The 18,088-nt window shown below is 44.1% G+C and overlaps 1 protein-coding gene across 1 annotated transcript; it reads right to left on the minus strand.

Annotated features, from left to right (window-relative positions):
* Window positions 1–2,299: 2,299 nt before the first annotated feature.
* LOC145617160 (uncharacterized) lies at window positions 2,300–4,035 on the minus strand. Its single transcript, XM_081671842.1, has 3 exons — window positions 3,578–4,035; window positions 2,863–3,101; window positions 2,300–2,775 (listed from the first exon to the last, which is right to left on the minus strand). The coding sequence occupies exons 1-3, from the start codon at window positions 4,033–4,035 to the stop codon at window positions 2,300–2,302; spliced, it is 1,173 nt and encodes a 390-aa protein (XP_081527968.1).
* Between the last annotated feature and the right edge of the window lie 14,053 nt (window positions 4,036–18,088).

The raw sequence follows: 18,088 nt of genomic DNA on the forward strand, positions 1-18,088 counted from the left end.
TGATTAAGACTCTTGCGCAAGAGATCAACCTCAATCAATAAGCCAAAAGCAAAAGAGACGACCAAGATCAATAACCAAATAAACTTTCGGGTGATCCAAGCCAACGTTGATATCCGAATTGAATCTGGTAGCAACAACACAAACATTATTGAGCCGATGAGCAGGAAGTTTATTGATATAGATGATTTTTTTTTTTGACAAGAAACATAATTTCATTAAAAATATAGTCAAATGGCACTTTACAATGCAAATAATTCTTAAGAAATCTGAACTCCTAACACAAAAAATATATCACCATTAAACAAAATACATTGTAGATTCGATTAACAATAGCCTGGATAAAAAACAGTTTCCGAAGCAATACAGAACAATATGTGATTTAGCACTAATTCGGCTTAAGAACGAACCATTAATGCATAGTCGTATGGATGAAAATACTTGTGTGGTACTCTGGATACTTAGGACCTGTTCTAATTGACTGAACTGAGCTGAAACTGAACTTATTTGAGCTAAACTAAACTTAACTGAATAATTTATGAGATAAGGAAATTAAGGGCATGTTCTCATTGACTGAACTCAGCTGAACTAAACTGAACTTGGCTGAACTGAACTGAACTGAAATGAATATTTTATAAGAGAAGGAAATTAGGAGCTGAGCTGAACTGAACTAAACTGAACTGAATTGAGCTGAACTGAACTGAACTGAACTGAATTTCAACGTAAGAGAACAGGCCCTAAGATAAGAATTGAACTGAACTGAACTTATTGGAGCTGAATTGAACTGAATTGAACTGAAAATAAGCCGAATTGAACAAGCCCTTAGAGAAATTGAACTGAAAATAAGCCGAATTGAACAAGCCCTTAGAGAAATTGAACTGAAAATAAGCCGAAGAGAACAAGCCCTTAGAGAAATTTGAAACCCTATATCTTCATTATTTGTCGGACGAACAATCAAACTGCAACTACCCAATTCTAATCTTCCATAAGAGAAGAAAATAAAAGCTTACTCCAAACTCCCACAAACAGAGAGAACAAACCCAAAAATTAGGAACAAAACTCTCATAATAAAGAGAGAGAAATGAGGATTATTAATAACGAAACAATTAAAAACCAAGGAATCAAAGGAAATTTTAGGATTTACCATCATCAAAGAGAAGATGGCAAGATTGGCAGCTCCTTCTGGCTAGAGAAATAGTTAGGGGTTCTAGGTTTTTCTTAGCTTAAGGTTGTAAAAAGGATTTATTACTACGCTGTAATTTAAGTAGCATAGTAAGCAACCTAAGCTAAAGGTTCTTAATTTCTTATGCACTTCCCATCTCTAGCTATATCAGTAAAAGCTACACATACGGGTGATGAGAATTGATGAAAACTCATCAAAAAGAGGGAATATTGTCAAAAAAATACATTCTTTAAATAAAAGTAGGCATGCAATTATTTAACCCCCAAAAGGAAAGTGTTAGGAAATGAGGGTGTAATTGTGTTTGATTATTGTGGAACAAGTCAATGAAAAATAAAAACGAGTAAAGTAGCAAAGAAGATAAGTATAAACAAAGAACATAAGGAGTTACGTGATTCAGTCAAATTAGACCTAAATCCACGGGTGGGGGAATCGAGAGCTTCTTCACTATAATGGAGAAAGAACGAGAGACTAATACGAGGAGTCCTAGATCTAATGGCTCAAAAAGTATAATCTAATTTATAAACTAAAGTGTCCTTTTATAATATAAGGAAACCCTAATTATACCCTATAATTGTTCTCCAAGTACTGATACTCGATCAAATAGCCGTCATCAAAAATATAATATTTTAGGAAATATTCCTCAAAACACGTAAGCTTAAAATTGACCCAAAAACCGTCCAACTCGTCCAGGCACGAAAGTGCTATGTCAAGCACTTCGTCAGCATCGTTAGGTCTTCGTAAAACGGTCATAACTTTCTCGTTTCTTATCGGATCAAAATTAGGAATATGACCTATCGTTGGAAAGCTCTTTAACCAAGATATCACCTCTAACTTGATTCGCCTCAAAATCACTTATAGTTTGAGAGATATTCTTATTCATAGTCAGTCCTGGCCTACTAGATTTCGAATCGAATCACAATTTAACAAAAAGTAAACATGTAAATAAAGGACGAAGGGAGTACTTTATTCGAACTTAATTAATATGAAAAGGGGTAAGAAAGAAACAAAGGAAATAACATAACATGCAGAGTTAATTGGATTTGAAACAAACTAAGACAATAATTAAACAAAGGAAAAAAGTAAAATTTAATGACAATGCACCCTCAAAACAAGAAAAATTTAAAGCTTGGAAGGCCTTGGCAGGGGAAGTGGTTCCTCCTCAGTATCTCCTCTTCCCCAATCTTGTTGATGATCTTCCATTGGAGCTAGTTCGGGATCCTCTTTTCCTTCCACATCGACAACTACTACTTCACGCGAGATGGCCATTGTAGAGAGGACCTTGGTTTCACCTGGCACGATGACAATGTCACCATGGCCTATTGGCGGCCTAGCACTACGAGGAAGGTCTTCGGCTTCACCGAGAATATACTGTAATTCAAAGGTGTTGAGACCCGAGAAAAGGCCATCGTGCATAGTCTTTTCCTCGAAGGTTCCATCCATAAGGATGTCCCTTTGTCTGTAAGAGTAAGGGACGTCCATGAAACCCTGTCCAACTATCAAGGTCACTCTTCTAGCTTTCCTTGCTGGTATTGTAGCGGTTGTGGAGCCAGTCATTGATCTCTCAATTGTTTTCTTTTTGGACCATTCAACACTACCTGTTGTGTATGTTCAAATTATTAATTACTTTGTGAATCAAATTAATTAAATGATCAGACAATTCCCATAAAAAGGGAAATAATTACCTCCGTAGCTTGCAGTTGTAGTCAGTTTCCCCTGAAGTATCACCGGGATCAATCTAACCCTAATGGTAGCCTTGGCCGACAGTTTCCACGAATGTGATGAGCTGAACTTCTCCTCTATCACCTCTCTGTAGGTGAATGACACCTTTTGTATCTCATCATTATCGCCGTAGTTATACACAATTTGGCTTCTCGACTCTAGAGGAACCATATTGAAGATGCGTGCATCCTCCAGACGATACCTGTACCAACATTTAGACAAAATCATTTAAAGTATTATCTCTGTTAATTTTTATGTGCAGCTTTGAGGTATTACTTGTGAGACATAAAATATTCCAAAGTTGCACATAAAAATTAACGGAGGTAGTAGTTTACATCCACTCTATCTTATTCAATTTTTATAAAAGTCATTGTATGGAAAAAATAATGAATGCATGAATATGATAATCATTGTAATTTAAATAATGAATGTATCTTAGCTAGATTTCTTATTCAATATATATGAAAAAATTTATGTGGATATATATACATATATATGCTTCCTCTATTCTTTATCAATATTTAGGAAATGAAATACTATACGTTGAGTTATACTACTTTCGGTCCAAATTACTCACAACTTAGAAATATTTTATATCTCACAAATAATACCCCAAAGTTACGTATTAATAAAAACAATTGGTACGTGTCAAAATACCTAAAGTGATTAGATATATACCTGATATCAGAGATTTCTCGATCCCGGATTGCCTCCTCCACCGTGAGCAGCGCAGTACGTACGATGGTCGAGGAGGAAGCTCTAAGACGACCAGCGTTCCCTCCTTGGGTCCATCTCTCACAGTACCTGTTACTATTCACATTCAACAGAGCTATGGTGTTGTTCTGGCTACTAAAACCCTGCCTCACCGGGCGGAAGGTCGTGTTGGTCGTGGATGGTACGGTGGAGTTGCTTAGGAGCCAATCACCGTTCATCCTCTCCCAATACAGATTGAATCTGGTGGACAGTAGGCTGAAACGAGCAACACGAGGTGATGAGAGCGTTGCAATGTGGTGCACTCTCGGATCCGTAGGGTCGTTGGCAACGAATGCCAGATTTTTATTTTTACGTGCTCTTAAGTAATTCCCATCATCCCCTTTGAACATTACGTGCTTCGGCAAGATTACAAAGTTGGTCATGTCAGTGAATTCCAAGTTGTATACAAGGGTGCTACCTGTTTTTTTTTTTCATTCATCCATGCATCAATGCATGTCACAACTCATTAATTATTGCTCACAATAAACCCACATATATGCCTATATACAAATACAAATAATAATAATACTACTACTACTACTACTAATAATAATAATAATAATAATAATAATAATAATAATGATAATAATAATAATAATAGTGCAGCTTGTCACGTGCCGACTACTTTGCCCTAGTCACGCACCGTGCGCCACCCGCTTACAGTCCGTCGTAAGACGAGTCAGGCTTTCTCCCTTGGCACTAACTCCTTGTGCCCACATAGCACAACCCTTTGTGCTGCTTAAATAAGTTTGCTAGCACGACCCCTTGGTGCTAACAAGTCCCCTTGGTTGAACTAAGCCCTCACCCTTAGAGCCTTAGTCCGAATTTACGACTAAGTGTCGTAGATAATTGAGCACACAAGCTATCACCCTTGCTAGTATGCCCGATCACTCACTTGGCACCCTCGTGCCTTAGTTTTCCTCACACTCTTTAAGTGTTTGAAGGAAGAGATTGAGTTGCAAGAGAACACAAGTGCTTATGGAAGACTTTTTGTATTGCTCTCAACTTCAATGTACAAATGATGCCTTGGAGCCTATTTATAGTGCTCCTCCCTACTTACAACTTTCTCTAGAACGTTCCTAACCTCCTCAAATGGAGGGTTCTAGACTACAACAATCTAGAGAGTTCCCACCTCCTTAGGAACATAGATACATGGAGGTTTCTACACACATCTATGACTAGAATGTTAAAGACTAACCTAGAACATTCTAGAACTTTACAAAAGTTATGTACATATGTAGAAGAATCTAGAAGACTCCTACAATGTACCAGACCTTCCTTGATTATTCTAGAGTCATCCTCTCTAGAATAATCTCCAAAAGAACCTTATAGATAGCTCCGGAACTTTCTAGAAGCTTCCCGCGTTTTCCGGGCTACCTGCTGCCAAAACTTGTATTTCGGGACCTCGTCTCGGAAAACTAACTTCACCATCGTCTTCCTTGGCCCAAAATACGGTGGACCCCCAAATTTGGGCCCATTTGGACTTCATTTGGGTCTCCAAATGACCCATTATTGTGTTACTGTCACTTGGGTGTTCACTAGGAAATTAAGCAGGATACTATATAAAGCTCTATAGGGGGAGGTGCTCAGCTGGGCACCAAGGGCAAGCCCCCTAGCCACGATTATGCCCTGTTGCCTAGTGGCCCATGTGACGCCCATTGTTGGCAAGGGAGATGACCCGTGACAAGCTGCTCACATCTTCAATAGGATCGGGTTCGCTATAACTAGAGGGGTGAAAGTCCATATTGTATCTCGCCTCCCTATTAATTTCTAGTAAATTGATTGATTTTGTAGGTATCTTGATATTTTCTTTTATAATAATAATAATAATAATAATAGCTCCGTTATATATTAGTTACCATATTTAATATTTAACGGATTGGAGGTAGTAATTAATTAAATGGGAAGTGAAAGAACATTACCCAAAGCTCCGAGGATACCACCTTGATAAACTACCACATTCCGCTCAACATTATCGGACAGGTGGATGAAGCGCACTTTGTTGCGGGAGCTGATGACATACCTAAACAAAGTGCACGACCGTTTGGCACGGTCTTCCTCGAGCTCGTCTGCAGTGGAGGAAATATAATTTCCGGTTGGGTTGAGCCGCAAGTACTTGTTATTGTAGAGACTTGTGATGTGAACCATACCCTGATGAACCTTTGAACTCGTCACTTCAAACAAGGTAAAGTTGTTCTCACTAATTATTATATCAGATGTATTTCGCACGGTCGCGTGCAACTCCCCTTCTTCTGTTTCATACTGAAAGAAACGTGAGCTTCTCATCAACGTGATAAGCCTCGGTAATCCTGCCATAATTTTGAAATAGTAGTATACTATTATTGAGTGAAATATATTTTTTTGGTATTGGAAATTTTTTTATTGGAGTGGGTTCTATTTATAGAGTGAATTGGGCAAGATTAGATTCACTGTTGTGGACTGTGGTTGCTCCACTCTAGATATTATTAGGCTGAAATACAATTGTTGGTGTAGGGACGTTGTGACATGACCTTTATTTTGGCAACGATACAGCTATACAAGCAATGAAACAACCACATTTTAATTTAACTTAGGATTTTTTGTGAGAAACTACCTAATAAAATCAAAATTTTATGAGAAAACTACCATTAAAAAAAATTTGTAAGAAACTACCTAATAAAAGGTAAAATGTTGTAAAATGCTACCTATGGCCAGATTTCCTCCGTTGACCAAATTTTTCGGCGTTGACCCACCTATAAATACCCTTGAAACCACCGCGAGAGTTGGTTTTCAAGGTGGTAATATATTTTCGAGGTGGTTTAGGGGTATTTCAAGTTAGTGGGGGTAGTTTCGGGATACGAGATATATAATAATTCCGATGGTGTTTTGAGGTGAGTCAATGCCGGAAAATTAGGTCAACGGTGGAAATCTGGTCATAGGTAGTATTTTACAACAATTATCTTTTACTAGGTAGTTTTTTACAACTTTTTTTTATTAGGTAGTTTCTTACAAAATATGTGCTTTATTAGGTAATTTCTCACGGAAAAAAAAAATAAAAATAAGTTTGAGGTGGGTGTGGGTCCCAATAATTTCAAAACTCAACTTGAGACTTGCTTGATATTAAGAAGAAAAATGGAGGAAGTTTTAAACATAAGTCTTAAGACTTTAGATGATGATGTCCTCTTAGCATAGATATATATAGTATCTTTGAACTCTTTTTTTGGATGACCAAATGGCCACTGATGCTAATTTCCCCAACCCTTTTGTACCCCAACCCTTTTGTATACAATGAGTCCAAACACAAAAGCACATTAAAAACATTATAGGTTTAGCCGTTTAGTAATGTTCCTCGATTAAAATTGTTCTTCAGAATATTCCGGTGATCGGAATATTCGCCTCCGACGCTCAAGTTAGTGAATGGAAACGGAAAAGGCTAGAGAGAGAAAGTAGAGAGAAGTTGGAGCGTTTTTAGAGCTCTTGTATTAATGTCACATCAAATTCCACCCCTCCCATCATAAATGATTGGGGTATATATAGGGGTGGGAGCATGTGCCCCCTTAGGGTTTATGCCCTAAAATGTCGGGACATGATTGGCTGCGCAATCAGAGGTCGCCACGTGTCGTGGGGGGCGCCGTTTTTACGGCTTTCAAGGCTTTCTCGGGATTTGGGCCTGAGGTCATCAGAGCCCTTTTCTCTTTCTGATTGTAGCTTTAGGGTATTTAGACATGGCTGACAGGTGTCACCATAACAGGTGGACACGTGTCTCACTCTCATAGGGCCACGTGTCACCTGTTTATTGGGCCACGTGTCACTATGAGATTGGGCCACGTACCTGTGGTATTTTTACCCTAAACATTTGCCCCTCAGAGGGGGTGGCCCGTACACTTACTGGCCGCCTCCTCTGATCTTGCATTGTGGACGTCCTGGTACTCTGGGTTGGATTTGCTTCCCACCTGCCCTGGACGTCCACATACTTTTTGATTCAAGGCTCTTTTTGCTACGTGGACGTCCATATATCTTGCCTTGGACGTCCTCGTAGTCTGTGATGAGCTTGGCTTTTTGCTTATTTAGACGTCCATATTTTGTAATGGACGCTCTCATACTCTGAGAGAGGCTTAACCTCTGAGTTCATGCGGTCGTCCACTGGACGCCCTCACACTCTAGGAGGAGTTGATCTCCTACCTACCCAGAGTGGCCACAGAGATGAAACTGGACGTTCTGGTACTCTGGGAGGAGCTTATCTCCTAACCACCCAGAACGGCCACAGAAATGAGACTGGACGTTCTGGTACTCTGGGAGGAGCTTATCTCCTAACCACCCAGAACGGCCACAGAAATGAAACTGGACGTTCTGGTACTCTGGGAGGAGCTTATCTCCTAACCACCCAGAACGGCCACATATTTTCCTTTGGGGTGACCTGGGCTTCCTTGATTTCAGACGTACTTCTTGGCTTTCTAATCATGCTTCGTACGTCTGAATTCCTGTTTTGGACTGTACGTCTGAGAACTGGGCGAACGCTTTTCAACTTAGATTTTCTCAAGTTGTGGAGACTAAGTGTTGAAGGTGTAAAATTCTTGAATCTTCCACTTAACTCATTTCAATTCACTTTAACGTGCCGTTAATTGTCCGTCTGGTCTTTTTCACAAGTTTAACAGAACCCTAACGTCGTCCACTTATTTCTTCGAGTAATTTCTCAAGGAATTACTGTTTGAATGTTTGGGCGGGAAAAATGATTTTACCATTTTACCCCCATGAATTCATTCTATAAATATGGGAAGTAAATTCTCATTTTCACACTTTACCCAATTGTGAATTCTAGAGAGAAGGCAGAGCATTCTAGTGAGAGAAAGTGATTTTTCCCCTAATCTTCAAGAGCACCGTCGTGTGTTTGAGTTTTCCGTTGAGTTTTCCGGGCATATTTGAGTTTTCCGGTCAATCTTCAAGAGCTTCACCACCTCCTTCAAAGTTTTCAGAACGTACAGAGGTAGGCCGTCTACATTCTCTTTTTTTTTTCCTTGTTTTTCTTTTACTTCAATTATGGATCCATACTCGGCTTCGTCCGACTCTTCTCATGAGGCCGGCCGTTCGCCTGGGACTGAGGAATCTAGAGTGGACGGAGAAGAGATGTCTCCTCCTTGGAGTGAGTCTATGTCTGATGTGTACATACTCACCCTCACTTATTCTTCTTTGTCCCAACAGGCAATGGCAAGAACTATGCGTACGCGTGAGCGTTATGCGGCCAGGAACCCAGACGGCAGTCTGGTCCACCCTTTGGTCCCCTACGACCCTAACAATCCCAGTAGTATGGTGGAGACTAACTCCACCACTCAAACTACGACCGCCTCCACCGGCTCCCAACACTTGGCCGTGGAGGTCACTTCTTCCTTCGAGGAACGCCTTCAAGCTGAAGGCGCTTCGTCCGCTCCTACCCCGGAACTTAGGTTCCCTCAGTTCGCCAACTCGGTCATGGATGGGGCCGAGCTGGTAGTTTGCAGAGACAACCCTTCCAATCCTGGGGCGGACGCTGTTGGCTCGTCCGTCCCCACTTCTTCTTCTCGACCTCGGCCTCAACTGGGTGGGGCGGACAGACCCTTAACCGGAATCTCCATCCGCGAACCGTCCGCCCTGCCTACTCGCAACGCCCCTCCTTCGGGAAATGAGGCGGACGCTGCCAAGGATAAGGGCAAGCGTCCAATGTTCGAGGAGGACGTCCCTTCTTCAATGGGCGTCCCAAGTTCAAGGGGCCCAATGTCGGCCGAGGCAGCAGACTTGGACAGAGTGCTGTCCTCGGAGTTTGGGAACGCCCCTTCTCACCAAATGGAAGAAGAAGAAGTTGAGAAAGCGGTCGTGGGTGAGACGGCTGAAGGTGAGGCGGCGGCCGAGGAAGACATCGCCAATGTAGACAACTTCAGGGACCCGTACGCTTGTACAGTTGGGGAGACTGCCCTGAATTTTTTAAGGAAGGACTTTGAGAAGTACAAGGAGTCCCTCCATTTGGGGGAGGGATTCGAAATTCAAGTCCCTAGGAAGGCCTTGGCTGTGGCTACCTGGGATGAGGAGAAGCCGCGCAAACGGGCGTTTTGCGTCTATAGGGCCGCATTGGACGTGGGGCTCCGCTTCCCTTTTCACCCATTCGTCCGGACTCTCCTGGACGAGTATGACATCGGCCTCTTCCAACTGACGCCAAACAGTTGGTTGAACGTTTTTGGGTACTTGGTGACGTGCATCACCAAAAAGTTCACGCCAGACTTTGCGGTCTTCTGTGAGATGCACTCACTAACTCGGCTGGAGAAAGATGTGGACGGTTGGCTCATCTTGAGTTCAACCAGGGACAATATGGTCGTGGTCGACCGTGTCAGCAAATGGAGGGACTGGAAGCACCGCTTTTACCGCATCAAAACTCAAGATGCGGAGTTCAACCTTCGCATGAACAGGTGCCGTCCAGAGCCTATTCAACTCAGACGCGGAGACCACAAGCCTGATAAGCCGCCCATCCACCCAAGCCACGAACACCAGCTTCAGTACTTCAAGGTCAACCGAGTCAAGCGGGGCAACAAAACTGAACGGGTCCCTAGCCATTGGGTTCCTCTTGCCAATTGGCTTAGGGACCCTGTCTTCATGTCTGCGTACGGCCTGTACCAGAACATGCCCCAAGGTGGACATTTAAAAATATATATAGACCCTTCTTTTGTACGCATGTAGAATTTTTAGAAAAATTTTCTAACACTTTTGTTTTTTTTTTGTCTTTGCAGCGGAGGCGTACGCTATGCTTGACTCGGCCCAGAAAGCTGAAGTGGAGTTGTCCGAGGTGGACTTGGCCAGGTACAAAACTCGTTTCAAGATGTACGAGCAGATCAAAGAGGTAAACACTTAGATTATTTTTTGAATTTTTCATTCCTTGCCGTGGCCGTTCTGCTATATTGGGAGGAACTCACTTCCTGAGTTTGCACGGACACTTTATGTCCGTTCATGCATGCTGGAAGGGAGCTTCTTTCCCAAATCGCACGGACACCATCTTGCGCTTTGACTTTAAAAATTTTACTAACTTTGTATTTTTGCAGACCTCCTCTTCCTCTCCAAAGGCCAGGCGGAAGCAGCCGGCCACGTCTACTCCGAATGCGTCCGCACCCAAAAGGAGAAAGACGGTTGCTTCCAAGCCGTCATCCAAGGCCGCGGCAACGGCAAAGCCGCAGACTGTTTCGACACATTCTAAAGGAGAACAACCCCGGCTGATACAAAGCGGGGTCTCCAAGCCCATGGAACCTGTTGCTGATTAGGTCCATGAAGAGTCCGTCCCTTCGGACGGTGGGGATAGGTTAACCCCAGAACAAATGACCGGTCGCTGGATCGGGACGATGCTGGTCAACCAGCCGTCCAGCGATGCTGAAGAAAATCGTCCGGAGGAGGGGGAAGCTCCTTTGCCGCCTCCTCCCACCAACCTTTCTCCTCCAACCTTCTCCACTGGTTAGCCATCTTTTTCTCATTTTTTATAAGTCTTTGTTTACTTGCGAATTTTAGCTAACTTTTCTTACACGGTCGTCCGCAGATATATCAGAGGAGATGCAGTTGAAGGTACCCGGCCAGTCACTGACTGGTGCGGACAGGAAGGCCATGCGCGAGGCCATGGTTCGCGCGGTCCCCCAAGCGCAGCGTGATAAGCTGCGGGGGATCAACGAAGGCTTCCTCGGCCCCATGCTAAACTGCAGCGCCGAGGTATACTTCTATCTCCTTATGTTTTTTCTTTCCAACACTTAGCCAATTTTTCCATATTTTTGACTAAGTTTCTTCCTTCTGTCCGCAGCTCTTCCTCCGTCTGAACGCCTTCCTAGATTGGAAGGACAAGGAGAACGAACGGTTGAACAATGCTTGGCTTGAGATCAGAAAAGTCGAGGATGCTGTAACTGGGACGGCCGCCGTCCAAAGGGTACACTTTGAGACCTAGATAACCGCGCTGTCCTACAAAGCGGCGCGGCAAACAGAGGACCTGGTCAAACTGGGCAAGGCACTCCAACAGGAGTCCTTGGCCAGGGAGGCCATGAGGGTCGAGAGGGACGAGGCCGTCCTTGAGAAGGAAAAGTGGAAGTTGGGCTTCGAGGCGTCCGAGGCCTTGAAGAGTGAGCTGAAGTTGGCCCAAGCCAACCTTAAGTCTGCGCTAGATGAAGCGGACGCGCTGAAGGCCGAGGTGGAGACCTTGAAGAAGTCCCTTGCGGACTATGAGGAGCGACTTAAAGCTCCTCGGCCAATCAGCGTAGACGAAGTCATCCGCATAGAGCAGAACGCGGAAGACAGACTTAAGGCATACTTCTTTGATGCCTTCGACTTGATGGTGGACGAGGGTGAGGCCGCCTATTACGAGGAACGCTTCAAAAAGCGGCTTCAGTACGTCTGCCTTCGAGAAGATGCATTGAAGGCCGGCATGCCTCCTCCAGAGCTGGTCGTTACTTCCCCCGAGTCCGGAGAGGACGGGGATGAGGAGGAGGAGGCGGTCGACAAGGCTGCCCCGGCCAAGGACGCCGAGAAGGTGGAGGAGTCTGCCAAAGACAGCACGGCTAAGTAGAGCTCAGGTCCTCCAGTAGCCGTCTGCTCAGCTTTCAAGCTTTCCTTCTTTTTTCAGCTTACTTTGTAGTTTAGTTCATTCTGTACTTCTTCTTTTTTTTTTTTTTTTTAATTTGAAGCCGCCTGTTAGAGCGGTATTGTAAACATTTTGGCCGCCTTTGTGCGGTCTTATTAATGAAAATTTTGTCCGCCTTTGCGCGGTTCTTTCACCTTTGCTTCATACTTAGCAATTTTTCATACTTAGCTATTTTTTGCAAAATTTTTCATACTTAGCTATTTTTTGCAAAATTTTTCATACTTAGCTATTTTTTGCAATTTTGCGCTTTGTGCACCCTTTTCGTACGCTCCTAGGGGTATGCCCCTTTATTCGGTGTTCGCCTAGTCCATTTTCTAAGAGGTTTGATTAACTTGGTAGTTTTTATACCTTAAAAGGGTATGACGACTAGCAAGTTAATCAAATCATAATAATGATTGCCCTTGGACTAGGTGAACACCGAATCAATTTAATTGGCCGTTTGGCTTTTATTGTACGAGTAGTCCATTGAATTTATCGCTCGGACGCACCCTAGAAATCCTAAGTATTATCTCAACTTAAAGATTCCTTGATCGGCCGGGCCAAATGCCTAGGTATGCCCTTGCCCCATTTGTAAAGGACACTTGCTTTCTACACAAGTTTGGAATACCTTGCCTCAGTTGTCCGCCTAAAATTGGGACGGACGTAATCAGTTTTTTTTTTTTTTTTTTTTTTTTTTTGCGTGGCCGAATTGCTATATTGGGAGCAACCTTGCTTCCTTTTTACCTCGGCCATTCAAAAAGAATGATAAGCCGTGTTACTAAGTTGGAAGCAACTCAGTGAGTCACTTCATTCGGCCGTTAATCATAAATAAAAACAAGCAAATAAATACAAGTAAAACAACAAATAATTCAACAATGCCTGACTTTTCATTAATGTTGTCAAAAGTACATTGTTGTGGCCGTATGGCTTTAATTACAAGGCTCGGTCAGTAGACCTAGCTGTATAAACAACTTTTTTGGCTAAGTACTTAAAGAAACAAAACTCAAACATAATACTTCTTCAAGTTATCAGTGTTCCACGTCCGTGGGATCTGACGGCCATCTATTGCCTCGAGGCGATATGTGCCGTCTCGGACTTCTTCCCTGATTCTGTACGGCCCCTCCCAGTTTGGAGTCAACTTGCCATCCTCATTGGCACGGCCAACAGCTTCCATTTTTCTCAATACCAGGTCCCCCATTTTGAGCGGCCGCTTAGACACTCGGCGATTATATGCCCTTGTCATCCTTAAGCGATAAATTTCATGCCTAAGCACCGCATTGCCCCTGGCTTCTGGAAGGAAATCTAGGGCGGTCTTCATGGCCTCCCAATTGGCCGATTCATCATAAAGCATTACTCGCAAAGTGGGCTCGTACATTTCAATTGGGAGTACAGCCTCGGCTCCATAGACCAAAAAGAATGGAGTCTCCCCTGTAGAACTCTTTGCTGTTGTCCGTATGGACCATAGTACATTGACCAACTCGTCTGCCCATAAGCCGCCTGCTTTTTCAAGCTTGCGCTTGATCCCATTGGAAATCAACTTGTTTTAGGCCTCAACTTGACCATTGGCTTGTGGTCGGCCGACTGAGGCAAAACAATGAGTAATGCCTTGGTCTCCCAACCACTCTTTGAGTTGACGCGTCTCAAACTGGGGTCCATTGTCGAACACCATTGACTGAGGTACCCCGTACCGAGTGATTATGCTTTTCCAAATGAAGGCTGACACATCCGTCCATTTGATGCCCCGGACGGCCTCAGCTTCAACCCATTTGGTGAAGTAGTCTACTGCCACAAGTACATATCGTCTCTGGCCAGATGCAGGAGTATACGGCCCCAAGATGTCCATGCCCCATTTGGCAAAGGGAAGCGGACTACTGATGGTTGATAGACTATTTGCTGGACGATGAATAAGAGTTGAAAATCTCTGGCACTTGTCACATTTTTTCACCATTTTCATGGCGTCCGACTTCAGGCTCGGCCAGTAATATCCCAAATGTGTTGCCTTTTCAGCTAAGGCTCGTCCTCCAATATGTGAACCACAATGGCCCTGATGAAGGTCATCCAACACATCATGCCCTCTTTCAGGAGTTATACATTTAAGGTAGGGCTTCACAAAAGCTCTTTTGAATAGCTCCCCATCCTTCATCTCAAACCAGGCCGCCTTCCTCTTCAATAGCCAACTCTCTTTTGGATCGTCCGGAAGTATTCCATCTCTTAAGTAGGAAATAATTCCGTCCATCCAGGTTGAACTTCTATCAATTATCTGAACGGACTCGACATCAATGCTCCTTTTTTCCTTTACTTCCCAAAACACTGACCTTGGAGTGTCACATGATGCCGAGGAAGCCAATTTGGAGAGGGCGTCCGCTTGATGATTTTCTGAACGAGGAACTTGCTTAAGAGAAAAAAGCTCTAGGCCCTCTGCCTCATCCTTAACTAGCTGCATGTACTTCATCATGGCCGGCTCCCTAGCCTCGAAGCCACCATTGACTTGGTGGACTATCAGCCGGGAGTCCGAGCATACTTCAATTTTGGTTGCCCCGGCCGCTTTACACATCCTTAGGCCGGCCAACAATGCTTCGTACTCAGCTTCATTGTTTGACGCTTGGAACTGAAACCTCAACGCGTACTCATACTTATCTCCCTCAGGAGATTCACATATAATACCAGCGCCACACCCGGTCGCTGTTGCACTACCATCCACAAACACTTTCCAGACTTGGTCCCCGGCCGGCTGAAGATCAGGCCGTGTCATTTCAGCCAAAAAATCCGCAAAGGCTTGCCCCTTGATTGCCTTCCTTGGTTCAAACACAAGATCAAAACCTCTGAGCTCTAAGGCCCACTTGAGCATGCGGCCACTTGCCTCTAAGGTTGAGAACGGCTTCTTCAAAGGTTGGTCTGTATAGACCACAATTGAATGGGCTAGAAAGTATGGCCGCAGCTTCTTTGACGCCATATACAAGGCAAGGCCAAATTTTTCCACTGGGGGGTACTTCAGCTCGGCGTTATGAAGTACATGACTGACGAAGTATATCGGGGCCTGATGGCCGTCCCTTTCAGCAAGAAGGACGGCACTTAGAGAGTGTTCGGAGATGGCAAGATAAATATATAGCTTCTCATTCTTGAGCGGATTGACGAGGCGAGGCAATGTATGCAAGTGATTTTTCAACTGTACGAATGCTTCCTAGGCCTCCTCTGTCCACTCGAACATGGCTTTCTTCTTGATGGTTTGAAAGAAGTAACGGCATTTATCCCCTGATCTTGACAAAAATCTTCCAAGGGCTGCTAAACAGCCGATCAGTCTTTGCACTTCCTTAATTGTTCTTGGAGACTTCATGTCAAGGACGGCTTGAATTTTTTCAGGGTTGGCCTCAATTCCACGTTGATCAATCAAAAATCCGAGAAACTTGCCGGACTCAACACCAAATACACACTTCTTTGGATTTAACATCATCTTATGCCGCCTGAGTTCGGTGAACGTTTCTCGTAGGTCTTTGAGATGGTCGGCCGGCTCTTTTGACTTGACAATCATGTCATCAATATATGCCTCCATGTTCCGGCCGAGCTGATCCCTAAAGACCGTATTTACAAGCCTCTGAAATGTAGCAGGGGCATTCTTGAGGCCGAATGGCATAACCTTGTAGCAGTACAACCCCTGCTCGGTCACAAACGCTGTTTTCTCTTGATCTTCTTCCCACAAAGGAATTTGATGGAATCCGGAGTATGCGTCCATGAAGCTCATAAGGGCGTGTCCGGCCGTAGAATCAACCAAACGGTCAATCTTAGGCAAGGGGAAGCTATCCTTTGGACACGCCTTGTTCAAGTCCGTGTAATCCACGCACATCCTCCAAGTTCCATTCGGCTTTTTCACAAGGACTACATTGGCCACCCAATCTGGGTAAAAACATTGCCGAATGAAACCGGCGTCCAGCAGCTTTTTCACCTCTGCTGCGGCCGCCTGATTCCTCTCTTCTCCGTGATTTCTCTTCTTCTGACGGACAGGATTCATCAAAGGATTCACGGCCAATTTGTGCACGGCCAGGTCAGGACTTATTCCTGGCATTTCACCAACTTCAAATGCAAACACATCTTTGAAATCCTTTAACAGCTGAACCAACTCATCCCCAAGAAATTCCAAGGCTATAGTGCCGACACTTACTGTCCGTTCTGGGTAGTTGGAGTCAAGCACTATATCCTGATGGCTGCCGACCAGCTGGGGTCTCAACTCATCTGGCCGGCCGACAGTCATTAATTGCTAGGCTTCTTCTGCCCTGGTCGCCTTACGCTTCTGGCCGACCTGGTATGCTGGGAGTGAGGCTCCTTCTTCCTTAACCTCGGACAGTTTTGGGCCGCGTGCTGTTGGCTTCACGGCCAGCTAATTGCATTCCTTAGCCATTTTCTGGCTTCCTTGAATGGTTCCAATTTTTCCGTCCGACCTTTCAAACTTCAGCAACATCAAATGGGGCACTATGACCGCCTTGGCTGCATTGAGAGTAGGGCGGCCAAGGATTACATTGTACCCAGTCAACTCTTTTACAACAAGGAAACGGACGACCATGTCTCTTCCTTCACCCTTCTGCCCAAAACGGACGGGAAGGTCAATACGTCCGACTGGATGAATGATATTCCCCCCAAATCCTACTAAGGGGTGAGTTATATCTTGGAGGGCATCTTCTGGGAAGCTTAAATTCCTCAAGGCAGAGAGACTTATGATATCGGCCGAACTACCCGTATCAATCAATATCCGTCCCACCTTCAAATTTGCTATCTTCATTACAAAGACCATGGGATCATTGTGCAAGGCTCTGACCTCTCCACGGTCAGCCTCACTTATGATCACTTCAGGAAATGGCTCGGCTTTAACAGCGTCCGTCTGCATTACATTTGACAAATTTCGAGCGTCCTGCTTGATTCCTTTCATGGTAGGGCCGCCTGAAGCGAAGCCTCCTGATATGACGGCCACAAAGCCTGAATCAGTACTATTCCCATCATCTTCCTTGTCATTCTTTTCATTTTGTTGCTTTTTCTCGGACGTGTTGTCTGTCCGTTTGAAGGTGAATTTGGACTTGGTCACATAGGGTTTCAGCAGACCCTTGTCGGCCAACTTATCCAACAGTCTCTTCAAGTTGATACACTCATTCGTGTCATGACCCACATCCTTGTGGTAATGACAATACTTGTTTTTGTTTCTGTATTGGGCCGAGCCTCTCAAAGGCTGAGGCTTCTCAAACTCAAACTTGTCTTTTATCTCCATCAAAATGGAGTAACCATCCTTGTTGAACTCATACTGAGGTTCGTACGTCTTGCTTTTCTTTGACTTGGGTTGCTTGTCATCAGCTACCCAGATTTCTTTTCTTTTGTTTCCTTCTTTCTTTCGGCTGGCCGAGTCTTGCTGAGAAGATTGCTTCTTCTCAGCCCCCTTGGCCGGCTGTTCTGATTTGGTGAGCGAACAAAAGTCCGCGGCCTCAATATAGGCTTCGGCTTGCCGCAATACACCTGCGTATGACCGAATCTTTTTCCTTACCAAATCAAACTTAAAACCATTATGCCTTAATCCCCGGAGAAATTCTGAGTAAGCCATTTCGTCCGGTAGATTATGAATTTGGGCTTTTTCTTGGTTAAACCTTTGGACGTACGAGCGTAGTCCTTCATTCTTTCCTTGAACAATTGTAGCCAAGTTGAGACTTGTCTTTCTTGGTGGGATGTTGTATGAGAAGTTTCCCACAAACAACAAACTGAGGGTGGTGAAGCAATTGATGCATCCAGCTGGAAGGCTGTTAAACCAATCCTGAGCCACCCCTTTGAGAGTGGCCGGGAAGCATCTACACCATGTAGCATCATCTACACTT

Source organism: Chenopodium album, chromosome 26 (genome assembly GCF_948465745.1).
Source record: "Chenopodium album chromosome 26, dcCheAlbu1.1, whole genome shotgun sequence".
In the NCBI taxonomy this organism is placed as follows: domain Eukaryota; kingdom Viridiplantae; phylum Streptophyta; class Magnoliopsida; order Caryophyllales; family Amaranthaceae; genus Chenopodium; species Chenopodium album.